The sequence below is a fragment of the Natrix helvetica genome, assembly GCF_964273705.1.
Source record: "Natrix helvetica genome assembly, chromosome: 2".
Classification (NCBI taxonomy): domain Eukaryota; kingdom Metazoa; phylum Chordata; class Lepidosauria; order Squamata; family Natricidae; genus Natrix; species Natrix helvetica.
Genome location: NC_138552.1, coordinates 193333844 through 193356499, shown reverse-complemented (window position 1 = coordinate 193356499; position 22656 = coordinate 193333844). Strand labels below are relative to the sequence as shown.

At 41.0% G+C, this 22656-nt stretch overlaps 1 protein-coding gene across 3 annotated transcripts in view; it reads right to left on the bottom strand.

Moving 5' to 3' along the window:
* Positions 1–369: 369 nt before the first annotated feature.
* Positions 370–22656, bottom strand: part of PKIB (cAMP-dependent protein kinase inhibitor beta) — a 44997-nt gene continuing 22710 nt past the window's right edge. For all 3 annotated transcript variants that reach the window (XM_081944842.1, XM_081944843.1, XM_081944841.1), the window contains exons 2-3: positions 1768–1945; positions 370–1395 (exon numbers count right to left, since the gene is read on the bottom strand). In XM_081944842.1, the coding sequence (XP_081800968.1) occupies positions 1316–1395; positions 1768–1915 (228 nt within the window). In that variant the 5' untranslated portion in view covers positions 1916–1945 and the 3' untranslated portion in view covers positions 370–1315. The remainder of the gene's footprint in view (positions 1396–1767; positions 1946–22656) is intronic.

Here is a 22656-nt window from a genome sequence, read left to right as displayed (position 1 = left end):
GAAAATTAAACTTTGGTATCCAGGGAGACAGAGAAATGTTACTTTAAAGTGTGAAGAGCAGAGGCTTTAGAGATCATTGTGCAGAACTAGAGCAATTGTTACAATGGGAAGTAAGATGGACTTTCTGGGTGGGGGGAGGTGAGCAGGAGATGATTTGTCCTGTCTCAAACATTCATCCATATTCCTCCAGTTATATCTTCAGTATCCATCAGCTTGTTCCTATATGACAGTGATGGCTAACTGTTTTATCCTTGCATGCTGAAAATGTGCGCGTACATGCTATCAAGCCCTTGTACCTGCCCACACCTACAATGCAATGCACCTCCCCATGCATGCATGCAGGACCCCGCCACCCCACACAAACCCCCGTGACCCCTGCGCATGCACCTCCGTACCCGACACACCTGCATGCATGCCCCCCCACCGCATGCAAGCACGCCTGCCACATGCACAGCAGAGACCTGAAAATCACTGGCCGGCAGAAAGTGTGCGCACATACGCGGTGGAGCTGAGCTGGGTGATAGCTCGCGTGCCTGCAGAGAGGGCTCCGCATGCCACCTGTGGCACAGGTTCACCATCACGGCTATATGGGATCATATATGAGTCCTATATGGAATCTAATTGTATGATAAATATGGATACCTTCTGGTACAAGACAGCAATCTTCATTAATTATGTTATCTGTTATAGTTTAGAATTGGATGCTCTTTTTACTATATTGTTGAACTTAAGAGAATTTCTCCTGACTTCCTTAACCACGAAGAGCACTAGACAATTCTTCCACTATTTAGCAATGCCCTATGTTTTTAAATATTTGTTGTGTGGTTTATTCAGAATTGTACTCAGTCTAAATTCGCAGATTTTTTTGTATGGTGAATCTTACATATAAAGTTGTTATACTCTGGGCCTGGAATTTACTGACTTTGATATGTGATTTTGTGTACTATTCTATGTATAAAATGTGTGTTTGTGTGCGTGCACATGTATGTATGTACAAATATATTCTAAGCTCAAACCAAACATGATATCTATATTTTATTATCAGAAAAGACCCCAAGTTATTAATGAAGTTTGTCATTGTATTGGGTTATTTGCAATAATCAGCTGATTACATTGGACTTCTCTTTTTTTTCTGCAGATACTGGCTATGATTTATAAATAAATAAATTGCTTCTTGATGAATTTGAAAACATAACTAATTTTTCAACATGCCATATTCATATTAGCCAGTTACAGATATTACATATTTCAGAGTCTTGGACACTCTGGCAGTGAAGTTCGTAGGTAATCACCCAAACCGAACATTTTATAAACATTAGGAATCCATTCTTTTTCCTTCCATCTCTTGGTTTTCCATAGTGGCATCAGAGGATGATGCTTCTCCTCCTTCAGCTCCTTAAATTAAAGAGATGTGAACATGAGAAAGTATTAGCTCTACAAAGAAGGACTCAGTAAAAACATCTGGAGTTTAGAAGAACTTTTCACAATATTTGCTCACTGTAATATTAGATACCCACCAAATTCAAAGAACATGTGCAGCTGATGAAAGAAAACATAGCATGTATACATTATGTAACAACTGAAAAGTGGTGTGCTACCTGTTATTGTGGTGACATTCCAAACAAGGCAGCTTCTTGGCTTATGGAACTTCATATGAAGTTGGAAAGCTCCTTAGAAAATTACTTAGTAATATGATGCCTTGATGAAGAACATTTCTTAAAGTTATTCAAAGAGTAAAAAGTAGCTTTTGAGTCTCAAAAGTATTACCGTCTGACATTGAGAGTTCTGCTAATTTGTGTGGCAGTTCGGACGTTCCAGCTCCGGCAGAAGAACCCAGAATGTCTGGTAAGGCATTTCGGCGCCCTGCCCGTCCGGATGCAGCAAAATCTGTGACTACAGGCTCAACATCAGTCATCTCTGACGTCTTTCCTCATAGCAACATCTCCTGAAAAACACCAAGAGTCTCAGCTTCAATAATCTGGTGGCCAAATGGAAACCAATCTTGGTTTTCAAAAGAGAAGTTACTTGTTTAAGAGAAAAAAGTAACTTCTCTTTTGAAAATCAAAATGTACTTTTCCTTGGTAGAAGAAGAGCATGTCTCAGCACATCAGTGCTGAAACTCTATCCCAAAGCCTATTTCCTGTTTCCCCCTTTATCGTCACTTTCTACTTACAGTATTTTTAAAAGCATTCATGAACACAACAAAGAGAAATATCCAGTGACTTTCTGTAACTACATATTTGAGTTTCTTTGTCATTTTTACATTGTTTTTCCAGTTAAAAAAAAATACTATTCAGAGGAACTTTCTAAAAATTAAAAACAAGTCCTCCCTAGAATTTGAAAATACTGCAGAAAGTTTTGTTTCAAAGCAATATCAAGAGACACAGTTATCACTATTTTATAATATAGTTGACTTATCTATAATAAAATGTTTTTACTATCAGATAATCTTTTTTGCTAATCAAGAAGCTCTTTTCAACTGTTTCGTTAGACAGGAAGAGAGATGAGTTAGTCTATGTCAGCCAAAATTAATAAAACTGGAAGCATACCTGACTAACGCGTGTTACTAAAAGGCATAAGCTTTCACAAGTTACAGCTCATTTAATCAGATGCATGGAGTAGCTAAACTAACATAGGATTTAAATTGGGATGAGGCCAGAGGTGGGGAGAAAGACCAGTTAGTTATACCAACAAGGTTATATGCAAGGTAGATTATAATATCTTACTAAGAATTGCAGTAGGTTAATTGTGTTATTGTGCTATTGTGTTTGTTGAAATCTTTGGAGACTTGTTAATTGTGTATTTCAGCAGTTAATTATACCAAACTCTTCCCCCCCTTCAAAACGGTCATTTTGAGATATGCAAAACAGTATCCTCGGAAGTTAAAGTGCTCTTGTATTATTTTATCCTTGTTTTGAACCCTGCTGTCAAACTTGTGTCGATTAATTCTTTTGCCCAGAGTTTGTTGTGTTTATCCAATATAAAAGCCTGAGGGCCTCTGTTGGGGTTTCCAGAAGCCTTCTGAACTTGTCAGGAAGACAGGAAGAAGGCAAGAGGGCTACTTTATAGCTAAAGCATGAATGAAAGTAAAGGATGGAATTTCCTAACATTTGCAGACAGTAGTGGGATTCAGCCAGTTCGCACCTATTTGTTAATTTTCTAAGCAGTTTGGAGAACCAGTTGTCAGAAGAAATCTCATTTTGGTTTTTTCCCACATTAGAGGTCTGATCCTGTAAGAAAGGCAGGAAGGAAACATTCTGGTGTTGTTTCTAGTCTAATCTTTATTGCCCTGTTTACAGAAACTGCCTTTCCGGTTAATCTGTATTACATTGTAACAGCTAAGGCGAAGCGCCCATCGACGTGAGTGATGTTGAGTTGGCCACACCCACCCAGCACATGACCATGAAGCCCCGCCTACCCAGCTGGTCATTAGGGCAGAGAACCGATTGTTAAATTATTTGAATCCCACCACTGTTTGTGGTGCATGGGGGTGAGGGTGGGGGAAGAGAAGAATGCTTTCTCCAGGAATGTTAGGGACAAACTGAAGTACAATATGCTATATATAAGAATACAGTGCTCTAGTCTCTAGAAATGTGTCTCTTAAAGTAAACCAGGTATTTCATAATAGAAACGGCTTCATTTTCCAAGGGGGGATCCTATCTTTAGCTTTCCAATGTCCAGGAGCAGAAGGAACTGATTGATGGGGTTGTGTGTCAAGAGAGACAGACCTGAAAGGGCAGCTGGAAGTGTCAGGACTATTTTCTCTCCATTTATTGAGATCCTATATAAGTTGTTTTGGTGCTTGTTTTAAATTAGAAATAGAGAATGTAATTGTTTTTTTTTAAAAAAATCTAGATACCTCTTCACTTTTTTTTGTAACTTAGTTGATTTGCAAACCAATCAAAATGGAACTAGTAAATGTTGCACTAACTGTTTTAAGTACCGTATTTTTCAGAGTATAAGATGCACCTTTTTCCCTCAAAAAAGAGGCTGAAAATCTGGTTGTGTCTTATACACTGAATACAGCATTTTTTGCCTTCCAAAACCCTGCCCCTTCACCAAAATGGCCGTGCATAGTCTTTAGAGTGTTCAGAGAAGGACAGAAATGACAAAAAGCAGGCCGGTTTTTTGCTCAATTTTGCCCCGCCCCAGCCCCCAAGAGCAGTCTATAAGCCTCCTAAAGACTATGCATGCCCTTTTTTTTGACAATAAATGGGCCATTTTAGCAAAAAACTGGCCCATTTTTGCAAAAAAACAGGCTGTTTTGGGGAGGTTTGCAGAATGCAAAAAACTTTTTTATTTTAATTTGCCTCTTCAAAATCTTGGTGCATTTTATACTCCGAAAAATACAGTACTTAAAATTATTATGATGGAAAAGAACTGAGAAACTAGAAATAGGATCAGCAAATAACCTAACACTGTTCTGGATTTTACTTTGTAGTATTACAGCACCTTGGATTAATTAATTGCATCCCCAACTAGCCGAAACATCACTCGAACACCATCAACACCGGCAGAATCACTATCAGTTAATTTCAAAAGGCAGCTTTGCTTGAAACTGCTTACATCCTGCGACAGTACCTTTAACACCATCAAACAACCACATCTGCCCATCCCAGGTCCTTAGGAAGAACTTGATAGGTGGATAAAAATGCCAACTCCAGTCTGAACATTTGACTGATTGTGCAAGCAACCACAATAAAAATAGTTGCTGTCCTTAGATTAATTCAGTTTTTTTGGGAGGAACGTGCATTCTCATCTTCAGCGAAATGGCCAACGTTAACAAATGCAAAGAGATTTAGATAACATAGGGGTGTGGATTCAGGAATAGAGGACAATTTTTAACAATTAACTCTTTATAACTCTTTGTAAAGATATTTGTGGGTGCTAACACGTTTATTAGTACAAAACTCCAGTTACCCTGACTACTGTCCCTTAAGGAACTTTTTTCTAAAAGTTCAAGCCAAAAACACTGCCAGTATGATTTTACAAACAAATGAAAACAAGATAATCCCATTTTATGGTCTATAAAGAAAAGCTATGGGAGGAAAACTGTCAGGAAAGGGAAAAGGAAAACAAGCAAACTCAGGCACTAATTTGTAGCATTTTAATATTCTTTTCATGATCAATCCAAATGGAAATGAGCTGCTCACACTTCAAACAAGCACCTCTGACAAGGATACCACAATCATCAACTCCCACAAGTGAAGTCAAGATGGCAGTTTCTTGCCATCTGCTGTTGTTGCTGCTTTGGTTATTTACAGAATTGTTGATTGCAGTAGCCAGTGTGTGTGATGCTTGCTTTACAGGGAAACATAAAACAATACTGTCATGTTAGCTGCTGTCATACTGAAATATTTTCTCTTGAATGAAAGATAGTCCTTGGCCCTAGGCTGTGGCCATGACAGCCCTACATATAGCAGAGTGAAACCAAGGCACGGGATCAAATTACAGTAATTTTCCAGCGGTCTAATGGAGTGCTCTCATAAATTAGCGGAATCTTTGCTGACATTGAACATCTAAAATTAGTCCCAATAGATACATTTCCATCTCTTTAGTCTCAAATCTAAGTATTTATATAGATCTCCAGACACAGCAGTATTTGTACATCAGTCATCTGTTATGGAGCGTGCATGAAAATGCACACAGTATTAGACAACAATTAGAACATGACTTACAGGAATATTTAACCAGTCTACTAACCATTGCATGTTAGATCAGAACACAATGCTTGGTAACATCCCATTTCCAGGGGTGGGCTTCAAAAATTTCAGCAATGGGTTTTCTGCTCGGTTGCTGTGTGGGTATGGTCATGGTGGATGTGGCCTAGTCAGCCTCCTGCCCCATGGCAGAGGGTGGGACGTTTTCATCTTCCCCAGGCTCTGCAGGCTTTTCTCGAGCCTTTGGGAGGGCGAAAACTGCCTCCCCCAGGCTCCAGAGGGAGGCACGTTTTCCCCCCTCCCCGAGCCTCCGCATGGGCCCTGCACTTACCTTGCATCCAAAATGGGCCGCATGGAGACTTCTGGGAGGGCCGTGGTGGGATGGCAGGGGTGGCGTGCGGTGGGCGGGGCCAGCCAGGGGTGGGATTTGGAGGTTCTCTGAACCAGCAGTAACATTAGCTACAGGTTCTCCCTAACCCAGGTGAACCCGTAGCAGCTCTGCCCTGCCCATTTCTTAATTAATGTACAGAAATACATAATACAAAAACTACATGCTTATAAAGCACATTCCTACATGTCTACTTAGAAACAAGTCCCACTGAATTTGATGAAAGTTATTCTTAAGCAAGTATAAATAGGATTTTCCACATAAATTAGTTGAATCATCCATTTTTTTCCTAATTTTTCAAATGAAGTGCTATATTCTAACTTCCCCTTGTTATGTTTTAGCAATACTGTAATCACTAAAAGATTGACAATTTCCATTATTTTTATAGTCTGGAACAGGGGGACACAATCTGATGTTTTTCAGACCTTTTGGATTCCATTCACACTTCATCATGGTATTTATCATAATGGTAGTCTAAGATATTTGTATGGCATCAAGTTTTCTATCCCATTTTAAGAAAATAGCCTACATTATTCAAGACCATCACTTCACTAACTTGTGTAAGAACATACAGGATTAGCACAGGTTAACAATAAACAATGTATTACTGCAATTGTTGCTAGAACTAGTGTCAAGGTAATGAACATAATGGTATATATATTTTATTATTATTTGTATCATTTTCTGAATGAAGAAACACTCCCCCCACCAAGTTTTGCAACAGAGTTAACCGATTAGAGATCCAAAGTCTTTGCAATTCCACCCAGAAACAAATAACCAACTTAATTGATTTTCCCAATATCATTAATCTTTTTGGCTGATCTTATCTCATGAATATAATTCAACTCACATGTCTTTCCATATTTAACCCTTCTATTCTAGATTCTAGGGAGGAAAAATAGAATCCTGAACGCCTGTCAGATTTACTTTCTTCCCTATCTTATACAAACTAATCAGGGACGGGTTGTTTTGTGTTTTATGCTCATGATTTCTATTTTCTAAGAACTGCCACATCTATTTTTTCTTCCTTAAATAGTTCATTGTCCTCTTTCCAGAGCCAGATCTACATTCTTTCACAAGAATGAATCCAACATATTTGAATCCAACACATTTCTACTGCATGCTGTATTAGGTCCAGTTGAAAAGGTTAATGTTTTAATTTTTGAGGTCAACTGAGTTGCTTAATCGGCATATAAAGATCTTCAATTAAGTTGTTCAGAAAATTGCACTTAATTCATCCCTTTTAAAAACAATTTCAGGTGACTTCTAAAACAAAGCAAAATAGCCAATATGAAAATTAAGTGTCCCACTAATCTGTATTGTGTTTGCTACAAGGTATGCTATATATTTAGAAGAAATCCAGTCATGTTTCTGGTCAAGGTTTCCATTCTAATGTATAAATCAACTTATGTGTGGCTTCGCTGATTCCATATTTCCATAAAAAATAAAATTATATACATTTAACAGTTATATAATTATATAATACAATTATTGTTCCTTTACAATAGGAACCCAAACATTCTTTAGCTGTTTATTCAGATTTTCAATCCACTATTCATGTATGTTAATTTATTATTAACTATGCTGGCATTAAAATACTATTTTCTTCCTTATTCCTACAGTGTTGGATAACAGCTTCAAAATATATACAGGGGTTACCCTTCAGCACCCATTATGTGGGTAGCAAAATCTAGTGATTGTTACTGGATAGGATCAAAATGGTACTTATTAGTTGCCTTAGGCCAGGGGTGTCAAACTTGATTTCATTGAGGGCTGCATCAGGGTTGTGTTTAACCTGGGGGGGGGGGCATAGCCAGCTTGACATTACTTGTGCCGGGGGCACTTGTGGTGGCCCAAGCACTTTGCCAGTGAAAATGGGCTCCTGAGCTCCGTTTTCGGCTGTAATGGCCTCCTACAACCCTCTGCCAGTGATACCAGGGCATGCGGCCCTACCAAGCTCTGTTTTCGCTGGCAGAAGCACCATTGGCTGGTCCTTCAATGTTTCCAGGGCGACCCTGCGAGCCAGATCTAAACACCGCATGGGCCAGATCTGGCCCACACGCCTTGAGTATGACATTCTTAGGCGTAGGTTAATGTAATCCCGACTGGTCTCTTCAGCTTCCAGTCTTTTTTTGTCTCCCCAAAGAGGTAGACAAAGCTGTGCATATAACATCCTGAAGGAAATATACTGTATATTCATGGGTGTGTTTATACAGTTGCTGTCAGGATAAAAAGCTTAACTTGAGGACAACTTGTTATTTTTCAAATGTCTACTACCAGATGGCTCAGGAGCTGCTTTTCAAGTGTTACTGATCCATTGGATCTGTACATAGTAGAACGTGTACTCCTGAAGCACGGGCAGATTGTTTTTTTTTTTCTCCAAGTAATAAGAATGGTTTTCTGTCTACTGTCATCAATCCTTCTCTGTTGTGTTCTGAGAGAAAATTGTGTTGCAGAAAATTCCAAGAACAGCAATGGAAGCCTGAACTACCTCATGCTACAACTCCTTTATTTGCAAGTTCAAACATTATTTGAATTTTGAATTCAAATATGCAAAATTGTTTTGTAGAGTTCATCTTTATTTCCACCTCTCTCACTGTTAACATATTCCTTGATAGGCAGAGATGTGTTATGCTTTTAAATGTCCAAATCAATGTTTCTCAACCTTGGTGACTTTAAGATGCGTGGACTTCAAGTCCCAGAATTCCTCAGCCAGGATTGCTTTGATTCTGGGAGTTGAAGTCCACCCATCTTAAAGTCACCAAGGTTGAGAAACACAAGCCTAAATGATATAGAAAACAAAACACGAATGAGAAAGTGAAGGAACTTATTCTCTGGTGCCAATGTATTTTTGCTTGAAAACTCTTAAGTTGTTATTGGATTTGAGTACCAAGATGTGCCCTTTACAAAGATAGCTTAAATATATGTCCTTCTCCGGTCAGCCTCTTTGTTGGCTTGACTGAACATTTATCAAATCATGCTTTCACCTTTCTTTGCCTTTAGTGCCACTCAGGATGTTTGTTTTTCATACATTCCAGTAAAAATAGATAATATATCAGCAAATTTGTAAGCAACTGAAACTTGGTGTTCCCCTAAATGTTGATATATCACAAATATGCTTTCCTCAGAAATGAATAGTTTGGCAAATAATCACACCTGCACAGTTACTCACTCAGCATTCCATTCCTCTTGTGAACTAGCACTTTTAGAATATCCAACCTGCTGTAGATTAATAGGCAATAAATCATTTCTACTCCCAATACTCAGTTGGTGACACTGCACTAGTCCTGATGCAATTAAACATTTGAGTCCTTGTATAAATCCCACCTTGGACATAAACATTACCATCTGCTTCATATCAGTAGAACAATTTATTATGCCTACAAGGTCATCTTTACAAAAGTCTATGCAGCAAATTATTTGCAGGAGACCTAATAACATAGCAACCTCAACTCTGTATCCATCATAAGTGAGAGCAATCATACCTTCTGTATAGGTGAATGTGTCCATTGCATTATTTCTCCCATTCAAAACCCCCAAACGAACAATACTTTTCTCATTAACTTAGGAGGCTGTGTGTTCTTAACTAGAAACCTAGCCAATTGTTACCTTGTTTTTTTAAATACTCCAGTTATTAATCTCTTGCTTTAAGAGCTAAACATTTTTAATAATCATTATATAGATCTCTGGAGTTGTTATCTTCAGATGTCAAATCTACAGATCCTACATTAATATTAGCATCACCTAAATGGACAGAAGGACAAAGCTTTGGTGCAAATCCCTACCCTTCCTTGTCAGAAAGGGGATATTCTGCTTCCTTTTATTATGGGTGGATTAAAAATAGATATCCATTCTTTATTTATGGGACATTGCTAGTTCCAAAACTATTATTACTTTCTAACTCGTGTCTTACTAATATTACAATAGTTTCTAGAACATAATTAACAAGATGTCATTATTTATTATATGTTATAACAAAAAAAATGAAGTGGAAACAAATGAAGCATAGCTTTATAACAAAGTCATCTTCAAATAGCTTACCCACTTTCATTGTCAATGTTTTTGAAAGTCTGACATCATTCATACATAATATAGAAAATTATAGGTTTATAGTTAACGAATGCAAGTTATTAATGGTGTTGTCACAGGGTGATTCATCTGCTTGCAGTATTTATATGTACTTTTCCATTTCAGGACCAAGACAATGAATAATAAAATAATTATTACATTAAAAAAAAATAGCAGCCAAGAAAGAAATAGACAGCAGAAGAGCAATACTGTACTAATTAGAAAAGAAGATGTCTCTGAAGGTAAGGCTTCATACCCTTGAAAAAGGAAGAATAAAAGGAAAATATATAAATGCAGAAAAATCATGTGCATGTCCAACTTACACCTTGTCAGACTAAAGTTGCTACTCCAGCTGTAATAAATCCTAGTCATTTCTTCTATCCACTCAATTCATTTACACAGTTTCATGTGTCTATGCAGATATTATGTGTTAGCCATTGGATCGGAAATCAAAAAGATGTTGAAGAGAGAGCCAGGAATCTCCTATTTTTCATAGGTTTGTATGGTAGCTTGGGACAATGCAACTTTGAGTAAAGGAGACACTGACATAGTCCAATAAGGTTCAGCTTATGGCCCTAGTGTATGTTCTAGAAGGAAATGGAATGTTCTGATACATTTTGAACATCCTTAATACAAACTTGTCAGAAGCCCACTTGCCCCAGAAAGACAAGTCATTTGAGCTAAGGTTTATTACTGTTAAAATAGTAGAGTTGGCTGTAAAATAAAATAGTCCACTGACAAAAAGTGGGTCTGCATTTTTGCATGTAATTACCATTCTGTCCCACAAACCCAAACAATCTCACACAGAAATACACAAATATATAGACTTGCGTGCAAAACTCTCTTTCTTTTTCTAGCAGAAACTGTACAAACAGAAAAAAAGGGGGAGGAGAGAGATGAGAGATGGATTAAGAAGAATCTATAGTTGGATTGAAGAAAAAATGAATCTGGAAAGGAAAAACTGTCTGGAGAGGAGATAAGACAAAGGGATAGCTGGAGAAGAGAGGGAAGCCAATGTTTAGGCATGCCAGAAAAGGTTACATTCACCAGATAAACACTCATTATCAAGTCAAAGTAATCTTTCGGCTAATTTTCAAAGGCATCAATGCATTTAAGCAATGAGGTATGCAATCATTAGTACCATCCCTTTGCTTTCAACAACCTGTTCTTATTGATAAATATAATTTTCCAATTCGTAAGTAATTATCCCAGTAAATTTCTTGAATATACCATATACAAACACCAGCTTTTACATGTTTTAAGACTGAGCCTTCCACAACTGCCCAAAAATTATTCAGCTTCCTCTAAGTGTCATATATCGAAGGCTTCCATATGTATACAAGTGAATTGGGTAGTATGTGTGTGAAATATACCTACCACCTCTTTTCTACATTTGATGCTAATACTGGGCATCAAGAGGGTATAATTGCCAAAAGATTGGAATTAAACCAAGAACAACTTTCCAGATAATCTTGTTCACCTCGCTTCAGGGGTGTGTTTTGGTGAAGATAATGTCAGACAGTAGACAGTGGCTCATAAAACTAGGGGTAATTACACCTCAAAATGATTCTGCTTTCTCTAAGGCACATGACCCATATATCAACAGGAAGCCCTCATTATGTGTGGAAATAAACAGTAATTTTGGGTAATTTGGGATAATGGAGTACTATGTCATTGCTTGTTTGTGAGTTGAGGATCCAGTTGGGACTTCAGTGACTTAAGACATTTGTTTAAAACAGTTCTCGTTCTCTCTCTCTCTCTCTCTCTCTCTCTCTCTCTCTCTCTCTCTCTCTCTCTCTCTCTCTCTCTCCTCTCTGTGTGTTTGTTTGTGTACTGATATTATTCAAAACAAAACAAAAAATGATAATTGGGTCAACCTATTTTCCAAAGCATCTGAAGGCAGGACAAGAAACAATGGAATGAAACTAAGCAAGGAGAGAAGCAATCTAGAACGAAGGAGAAATTTCCCAGCAGTGAGAACAACTAATCTGTAGAACAACTTGCCTCTAGAAGTTGTGGGTGCTTCAACACTGGAGATTTTTAAGAAGAAATTGGACAACCATTTGTCTGAAATGGTATACGGTTTCCTACTTGAGCAGGGGATTGTACTAGAAAACCTCCAACTCTGTTATTCTGTTATTTATGAATCACTGGAATAGAACCATAGGTAACATCTTGCATTCTGTGAAGGACTGAAGTATCACTGGTAACTGATTGGATCATTAGTAGTCATTGTTGATGGAAGTTATTTATCAGTGGAATGAGAGGTCATTTTTGTTATTCCTCCTTCCCACTGCATTGTAGCCTCTCCACTGTAGCCTCTTCCTCTGCTTTGGAGGGTTGGGAAATTGGTGCAAGGCATGAGGTGTAAGCAGACCTAAGGGGATCACTCAGGTGTCTTCACACGAACTTGCTTTTTTCAGTACATTATTTCTTATTGCTTATGATTAGCATCCTCTCATAAAGTATTCTGTTCTTTTCACAGTTACGTCAATTTGGTAGTTAACTAATGTGTGTGCCATTAACCGTATTCAACTATCTTTTGTAGTTTTTTGTTCTAAGCACAATTCTACTAAAGCTGGGAATAATGATTGTAAAAATTGCAACTCAGACTATGCAAAAAGCATTATCTTTAATAATGGCTACTATTATAAAACACTTATAAAATAATTTGACTTTCACAGATTTTTCTTTGCTTTTTTGGCTTACATACACTTTCTCCTACATCTCACAAAACTCTGGAAAATGTGAGGGTTGCATGGTAGCAGCGTCAATATATTGGGGAGTAAAAACTCATACTGCGGCAGTGGGAGATACCTCGGGCCTTTCTTACCCCAGGCAGCAATGACAGACGGTTCTATAACATCGAACCAGATTTCTCCAAGCATTGCAGATGCCCTCTGTGGATCTACCGGTGGTAGCCTTGGCTGCCCCAGCCTCGCTGGTACCCAAGATGTGGCAGACAACCTGAAGACAGGAAGGTGGAGATGATCCTCAGGAAGACCTTCCAGTCGTCGGCTTGGGCCATTAAGGCGGCGGCTTCCGCCTCATTTTTCAACCATACAGCCATCCTTTGGATGTAGCAGATTCAGACGCGTATTCCACCGGAGGAATACGGCCATCCTTTGGTTGTAGCAGATTCAGACGCGTATTCCACCGCCTACACCAGGATATCAACAATTTAGTGGTGGTCGCTCAATTTTTGGCTGACGCAACCTTAAATGCCATGAAGTTTGCTTCCAGGCTATGGCATCATCCTTCACGTCGTGTCGCCTCCTGTGGCACCGGGGCTGGCAGGTGGACAAGGCAAAGTAGCAACTAGTGACAGCGGCCTACATGGGGGGGGGATTCCCTCTTCGGGACTTCCCTTGACCCCATCCTGGTGGAGGATAAGAACAAGAAGAAGGTGCTTCCGACATCGACCAAGAAGGTGGAGCAGAGGACCACGTCCTATTATTGCAAGTCAGCACAGCGACCACAAGAACAGGAAACCCACCAGAGCAGGTACCTGGCGGGCAGGGTGGATAGGCCATCCGACAGGGGATTCAATTGGGATAGATCCCGCTTCCAGCCTCAGGGCAAACGGCCCTTTCGAGGGGGGAATGGTTGCCCCTTCTACTGGGGCAAGTAGGTCGTCCGTGACGTCACCCATTGGCGGCCGTATAGCTCTGTTCGCAGATGCCTGGGCGGAGATATCCACAGATGCCTGGGTCGGCACTGGTCACAGTGCTCTGGGGAGGGCCCCACTCCACTACCTCATTTGCCCTTAGTTAAGAAGTTCCTCAAGGGGGCAGCCCATCTTCATCCACCACCAGTCCACAGGTTTCCTATGTGGCACCTTCCCACGGTGCTACGGGCCCTTATGGCCAAGCCTTTTGAACCACTCCGGACGGTCAGCCGGAAGCTACTCACTTGTAAGGTTGCAATCACCTCAGCTAGGCGAGTATCAGAGCTGGGGGCTCTCTCCTCCAGGAAGGATCTATGAATGTTTCACAACAACAAGGTAGTGCTATGCCTGGACCCGGCATTCCTGCCCAAGGTAAACACTGTCTTCCACCGGGCCCAGGAGGTGGTTCTCCCGGACTTCTGCCCACACCCGGCCAGGGAGAGTGAGCACAGGTGGCACCGCCTAGATGTAAGAAGTGCCATAGGGATCTACTTAAGGCAGACAGCGAGTTCTGAAGGCCTGAGGCCCTGTTTGTGTCATTCTAACCCTCGTCGTTAGGAAAGAGGGTTTCCCTGTCCACCATTAGCCGGTGGATCGGTCTGGCCATTGCCATCGCCTACGAGGTGCAAAACTTGCCGGTTCCGGCCGGAATCATAGCACACTCCACCAAGAGCGCAGCCACCTCGGCTGCCTGGGCCTCCCAGACCCCTATAGAAGACATCTGCAGGGCAGTGACGTGGGCCTCCCCGTCGCCCTTCATCCAGCACTACAGGCTGGATGTTTTTGTATCTTCTGACATGGTGTTCGGCCGCTGGGTCCTGCAGCAGGTCTTGTCGAATCAGTGAGGGCCCACCCTATGGGACGGAACTTGGGTATTTCCATCACTGGACCATCCTGCAAACCCACTCTGGAAAATGACAGTTGGTCTTACCTGAACTGTTCTTTTAAGAGGTTTTTGCAGAATGGGCCAGTTCCCACCCTAGGTTAGATAGACAGTATTGGGGGGTGGAGGTGTCTCCTTTGTGACTTGTTTTCAGGATCTCGGGAGCGCATACTGCACTGAAACTGGAGTCAAAGGAGAGGAGCCCAGAGGCGTGGCTTCAGATTCAACCTAGTCTCAAGGCCAATTGACGGTGAGAATACCATCACTGGCCCATCCTGCAAACACCTCTTAAAATAACATTTCAGGTAAGACCAACTGTCATTTTCATTGGTTTAGATAATATAGGATGCAACTAGGAAATAACCACAGCATAACTTTTATTATTGACAACACGTACCTCATATGGTATTTACAACTTCTACATTTCATCAAGCTAAATGGCCCCATTGTGTACTTACCTATCTCTTACGGTATCTACCTTCCAACCTACCAAAATAAGGAACAATCAATGGTTCCACATGATCAATGCAGCATTGGGGGTGTAATGATTGGGGGTGTGTGGGAGGGCAGGGGAGAGACACAGTGTAGTGTAAAACAGAAAACTTGGGAAGAGGGTGTGAAGGCATCCATGGATGCAGACATTTGGGAAAGCAAAGGAAAAGAATGAGATTAGTGAGGAGGGGAGGAATCCCCGGAAATAAAAAGTAGATACTTGGAGTTATGTCTTCCCCATGGACAGGAAGGACAGGAAGATGGGAATGACCAGTCAGGACCTACTGTGGCCAATTGTATGGACTGAGCAACAACCTAGTCCTGTAGCCAAACAATGACAACCAGAATTGGAATTTGTTAAGTCGGCTTCAGGAACAGCCAGGAGAAGCACAGGAAATAAGTAGTTTAGGCTGTTGAGTTGAACTGCTTAAATTCCTCTAATCTTGCCTCATTCGTTTCACTTTGGGCATGCCAGAAAGATTTTATGAATTACTAGGATATTTATTGAAAGGTTTGTTCTTTCTTTCAGAACTAGGAAAAAAGATCGATATGATGCTCTGTAGCATAATAGGGAAGAACCTATATAGATATATGTATAGTATATGGGAATCTCTCTAGAAAATCTTCACCTTAGGACTCAAAAATAATTCAGAATTGGTCAGATGGAGGAAAAGAGATACATGCTACAACATATCATTGAGTTCCCAATTGTCTCTCTGCTATAACTGAACTAAAAACAGAATAGGGCCTTCCTTATGCATATCCCTGCAAACAGCCTTCTGTTGGTAGTGTGAAAATATCAACTTCTGATACAAGGTGCAGTGATAAGAGCTGTGGTGATAAGAGTTGTGATGGCACAGTGGTCAGAAGGCAGTATTGCAGGGTAATTCTCCCGACTGCCAGCAGTTCAATTCTCACCAGCTCAAGATTGACTCAGCCTTCCATCCTTCCAAGATCAGTAAAATGATTGTTGGGGACAATATGGTGACTCTGTAACCATGTAGAGACGGCTGCAAAGCACTGTGGAGCAGTATATAAGTCTAAGTGCTATTGCTACATGAATAAATTGCTTGATTCCAGTCATTGGGAAGCAGGTCATCACAGAATATAGAAAGGCCACAATTTAAAGCTCAAGCAAATACACTCAAACTTGAAGACTTAAGTACTATCATATGTCTATTTCATATGAGAACTGCAGCATCTGTTTCTCAAGAGAAATGGATTTGTTCATAATAGGTAAGAAATGGGCAGACTTTCTACAGTCTCAGACCAACCTGACATGCATCAATGCAAATCATTCATATCATCCTAAGCACTTAAAATGTATAACTGAGATTTACAGCCCTAAATCCCAAAAGATGGCCTTTTTCAGTATGAAACTACTGAACAGTAGTTATACATTTATATAACTACCGAATATCATCAGTACATAAACTTGCTCATATACATAATTGTTTGGTTGTTACTTAGGAACATGATAGCCTCCTGATTGGGCTATCTAAAATAACCTGAGGAGAGGTATTAAAATAAGTATATCAGCTTTGCGGGGGGAAATATAGGGAAAGACAAACTGATATTGAGGCCTGAAGTGCCCTTTGATTCATTTTTATTTTTCCTTTTGCAAAGCTTGACAGTGGGAATACATTGTGCCACTAACAAGCAGCACGTTGAAGCTGATTCATGTACCATGTTTGGCAGATATCAAACAGCTCCTGTGAGCCATTCCTGCATTTATGCACATCAATAAATATCGCCTATGCTAATGTTACAAGGCGCACCAGAGGAAAGACAAAGAAACTGATTCCCCAGCATCACGTACAAACCAAAGGATTCCTTTGTTTACACATTACACTATCCTGAAATGCAGCTTTCAAGTGAGATTTCCCACATAGTTGTACCACCCAAGATGTTTTTTTTTCTCCTTTCTCTTGGGAGCCTTGGGGCTACTTCACATCTCAACAAAACGCAAAGTTTGCAAATAAAACGTGGATCATTTTTAAACAAACTGCATGCATGCTGTGGAGCTGAAATTGGCCTCCAATTCCTGAAGCTATAGGCTTGAGGGACTCTGATATCCTCAGCTAGAGTTTGATTGTATTTTAACTTGTTTTAAATAAGGTGCTTTTTATCTTTTGTTTTATTACATTTGATTACAGTCTATATTTTTGCATGATTTTGAAACAGAGGTGGAATTCTACCGGTTTGGACCAGTTCGGGTGAACCGGTAGCTCCTATCAGCTGGGAGTGAACCAGTTCGCGCCTACTTTGAAGTGGGACGGCCCGCCTTCCTGTGCGCTATACTCACCTATATTTCCTTTTCTGAAGCCCAGCTGATTGGCGCAGCACAGTGGATTACCACACCTCAGCTGTTTTTCTCACCAGCATTAATGCAGAAGGTGACTTTTAAGTGAATTGTGCAAGCGCGCGCAGCAAACCGGTTGTTAAACCGGTAATATCCCACCCCTGAAGGCTATGAGGGGCAGAGAATCAATTTACCTTTTGTGCGCATATGTGTGTACGTACACACACATATACTACACGAGGTATTTTCCTTCACAGATCAGATTCTTAATCTGAAAAGATTTTTGTTAAATGTCAAAAAAAGCTGTTAGGCAGGTTTTATAATGAGAATATTCCATATAATTTGGAGGAAATAAACATTACAGATTAGATCTTGAGGAACTGTGATCAAAGGAATGAAATAATGCATTTGCTTAGCCCAGCTCTTTGTTTCCTGCTCCTTGTTAAGATTCCCCTCTATACTTCTTTCAGGGCAAAAGAGAAAGAAGCTAGATGTTTTATCCTATTCCTGCATGACTCATTTCTAAATTAACATGCACTGAATTGTCCTTCATGTCAAACAGAGAAATTTAATATCACATTAGGACAGGCGTAAACAATCCACAACTCACAACGAGGCCCCAAGCTATTTATTTGCAGCTTCCAGAATGCCCATGCTGAGTTGAGCAGCAAATTGTAGAAATGGTTTTTCACATTAAAAGGAGGGGTGGGGGGAAACATATACAATTGGAAATCTAAATTGATTCTTGGATAGATAGTCATGGAGAAAATCTATCTATGTGGTTGCTGAGAGTTAACATTGATATGATGGCTCCCAAGCAATAAATCAAAACTAGGTTCAGGCTAAACAAACATGTTTGATTGAACAAACATGTAGTGGATAATTGAGCTGTACAACTGAATAACAAGCTTATTGTGTATGAGCGTTAAGGCCTGAGACTTCACTCTCAAGCTACTGCCATTACTCAAAAGTTCAATACTCTTAACCATATTGCTCTTACTAGCATGGGTGAGGCTGGTAATAAAATGTTGCAGTTGATTACTAAGTACATATTTGCTTTCCAAAGTAAACGGAAAGAAACACACAACTCTACAAAGGCATTTTATGTTTTTAAGTTATATTTCAAATTGCTAGCTTCCCAACTGTGCTTTCAATGAGACACACAAATGATTTTAAGAACAATGAATGGGAGAATAAACATTCTTTTCTACAGAAAGTAAAAACAGGAAAGTCAAAATAGGAACTGAACTATCCAAACTAGATTTCTGTACGTTTTATATGCAAGGTTGGGAACAAATCATAAATAAATGTTTTAAATTGTTGGTCAGGAACCAGGGATTATTGGCAAAGGCACCCTTCTTTGATCTTGTCTGCTTGACAGCTTTACAGGAGAAACTTGAATGGACTTAAAACAGAAGAGTGTGGACCAGAAGCTAAACTGCCTGTAGCTTATGTTTCTAGGATGCAAAGGAAGGGGATCTTAGCGGCAGTAAAGAGATATGGGATAACATGGGGTTTTGAATAGTTGAATGGATGGAAAATAGGGCACATTATAACTTTTATGTCAATTTTTGTTGCATGGAAAGGATGGGGAGATGTGCAGTTTTTTGTTGGTTGCTATCTAGTTTCATTAAAAAAAAAACATTCAACTATTAAAAAAGAAGTGTATTGAGCAAAGGGAACCATGATGGAGATTGAAATAGAGGTAACCTCCGATCAAATGCTGGTGCTCAGATAGTTATAAATCTGCAGAGGATTTAAGGTAGAACTCGCTAACTGCACGAATCTGTTATTTATTGTAGACTAAAAACATGAGTGGCCTTCTTCTTTTCAACCATTAATCACAGAAAGAAGACCAGATATTTGCCCCTTCCATGGAAGGATGTTGCTTATAATTCCATATACCTCTGCATACGTTAAGATTCTGCCCAGAAACTTTAAGAGGCTTGTAAGTGATCCTGTTTTGCTTTCAAATTAAGGAACTTAATCAAGTAGATGAAAATAATGCAAAGAAATGGAGGTCCAGATACAGGCTCGGCCAACACCCCTGAAGAGGTATTGTCACTCTTGGAACTGACCGAAATAGTGAGTTGCCTGGAAAGAAGCGCCTGACAATTCCGTAACCAACATAAGGTGCTCCTTCGCGGGCTGCTGATGATATTGCCAACCAGGAAATAAATGATCTTTTGAGTGATTGCAAACTTAAGTATTGTTTTGTGGACAAATACAAAGGAATTGCTTTCATCACCTTATCGAATAGGGAACAGGCAGAATCAGCCATTAAGAAATTTCACTTGAGCAAGCTGTGAGGCAAGGAGATTACAGTGCAACTACAACCCACAGATGCTCTCTTGTGCACTGCCAATCTGCCCCACCTTTATACACAGCAGCAGTTTGAAGACCTGGTTTGAGCATTTGGGAACATAGAGCATTGCAAAGAAAGGAACAAAGAAGTAAGTCACATCAGGCACTAATTCTTCAAAGGGGAGGGGGTGGCAGTTAATTACAGCAATACTTAGATACAGTAGCTTTAAATAAATTTGGAAGGAAGAGCATTAGTGAATCCTATGGATTAGGAATACACATATACATATGTATAATGAAACCATTATCCACATTGTTGCTAATAAAACAACAACATGGACTCACCCATAACATCAAGAGGAGTCCAGCTGTACATGGGATTATTTCATTGCTCTATAGGCAAGAACATTGGAAGTATAAATCTAGATTCTTAAAGTAGTTTTTCTTTAAAACATTAGTTCTCTACTTCTGGCCAGGTAGAATACCCCTTTTAAGAAGCAAAAGACCAGAGTTTTTAAAGGATTAGAAAGTTGAGTGGTAATCTCAGTAAACCTTGTCATTGTCTTCCCAGAAACTGTATCACTCTATAGCTAAAAGATGAAGGTTCAGAGCTGCTGATGAATACATGCTCCATTATGTGCACAATAGCAACAGCACTTAGACTTATATACCGCTTCACAGTGCTTTACAGCCCTCTCTAAGCGGTTTACAGAGTCAGCATATTGTCTCCAACAATCTGACCCCCAACCTTGAAAGGATGGAAGGTTGAGTCAACTTTGAGCCTGGTGCCAAATTACAGGCACTGCAGTCAGCAGAAGCCTGCAGTACAGCATTCCAACCACTGTGCCACCCCAGGTCTTGAATGAAGGGCAAATTTTATTTTTATTTATTTTATTTATTTCTTGGATTTCTAAACCGCCCCCTCTCCCAAAAAGGGACTCGGGGCGGTGGACAGTCAAATAAAATGCAGATAAAATACAATAATATAAAACAATTAAATACTAAACATTTGGATGGAGGAGATAAGACTGTACAAGAAATAAATATACTATAGAAACCCTAAAAAACATCCCCAATTAAAATACCCAAACCCAATTAAAATATATCCCCGGGAGGCAAAACTAAGAGAGTGCCAGGCCAGCTGATTGAAACAGGTGAGTCTTTAATTTTTGACGGAAGGAACGGAGGTCGGTGGTAGTTCGGATGTCGGGGGGGAGGTCATTCCAGAGGGTTGGGCCCATCACAGAGAAGGACCTACTCCTAGGTGTCGCCCGCTGGCATTGCCTAGCGGACGGCACCAGGAGGAGTCCCTCCCTGTGTGAGCGGATTGGTCGCAGGGACGTGTGTGGTAGGATGCGATCCTGCAGATAACTAGGTCCTATGCCATGGAGCGCTTTAAAGATGGTAATCAATACCTTGAAACGCACCCGAAAGGCCACAGGTAGCCAGTGCAGCTCGCGCAGGAGGGGTGTTACGTGGGAGTATCGTGTACTCCCCATGATAACCCGCGCGGCTGCGTTCTGAACTAGCTGCAGTCTCCGGATGCGTCCCAAGGGAAGCCCCATGTAGAGGGCATTGCAGTAGTCCAGGCGAGACGTCACCAGCGCATGAGTGACCATGCACAGGGCACTCCGGTCCAGTAGGGGGCGCAATTGGCGCACCAGGCGAACCTGGTGGAACGCCCCCCTTGCCACGGCTGCCACATGGTCCTCCATTGACAGCCGGGCATCAAGGAGGATGCCCAAATTGCGCGCCCGTTCCACAGGGGACAGTTGTTCGCCCCCTATGGCCAGCGATGGTGTCAGCTGGCTGAACCGAGGTGCCGGTATCCACAGCCACTCGGTCTTGGAGGGGTTGAGTTTGAGTCTGTTGTCCCCCATCCAGACCCCGACGGCTTCCAAACACCGGGACATCACTTCGACAGCCTCGTTGGGGTGGTTTGGGGTTGAAATGTACAGCTGAGTGTCATCAGCATACAGGTGGTACTCAACCCCAAAACCACGGATGATCTCACCCAGCGGCTTCACATATGCGTTGAACAGGAGAGGCGAGAGGACCGACCCCTGTGGCACCCCACAAGTGAGTGGCCTCAGGGACGACCTCTGCCCCCCTGTCAACACACATTGCTTCCGGTCGGAGAGGTAGGAGCCGAACCACCGCAAAACGGTGCCTCCGACTCCCATCCCCTCCAACCGGCGCAATAGGATACCATGGTCGATGGTATCAAAAGCCGCCGAGAGGTCTAATAGGACCAGGATAGAGGAACAACCCCTATCTCTGGCCCTCCAGAGATCATCGACCAACGCGACCAAGGCTGTCTCTGTGCTGTGCCCGGGTCGGAAGCCAGACTGGCATGGGTCTAGATAGTCGAATTCGTCCAGGTGTCGTGGGAACTGCTGCGCCACCACATTCTCAACAACCTTCGCCAAGAAGGGGAGGTTGGAGACTGGACGGTAATTAGCTAGCTCCATTGGGTCGAGCGAAGGTCTCTTGAGCAAGGGTCTCACCACCGCCTCTTTCAAGGCGGTTGGTAAGTATCCCTCACCCAATGAGGCGTTCACCAGGCCCAGAAGCCAGCCTCGTGTCACCTCCCAGGCTGCCAGTACCAGCCAGGAGGGGCACGGGTCCATTGAAATCATGGAAAGTTAGCAAGTTCTAGCCCTCCCTTTTCCTATGAACTCAATGCAGCCGATATTAGTTAAAGGAGAGATTATCTTTTGTTCTTAAAAGGAAGGGGCCTTCCTGGAATCAGGAGGGGGGGGCAAAATGGGTATTGATTTGGGATGCAATGCAGATACCTAAGATTGTATAGCAAGAATTTCAGGAGAAAATAATGCCCAACACTATGAAAGCAGAAATTACCAACTTCAGGGAGAAGAGAGAGGAAAAAGG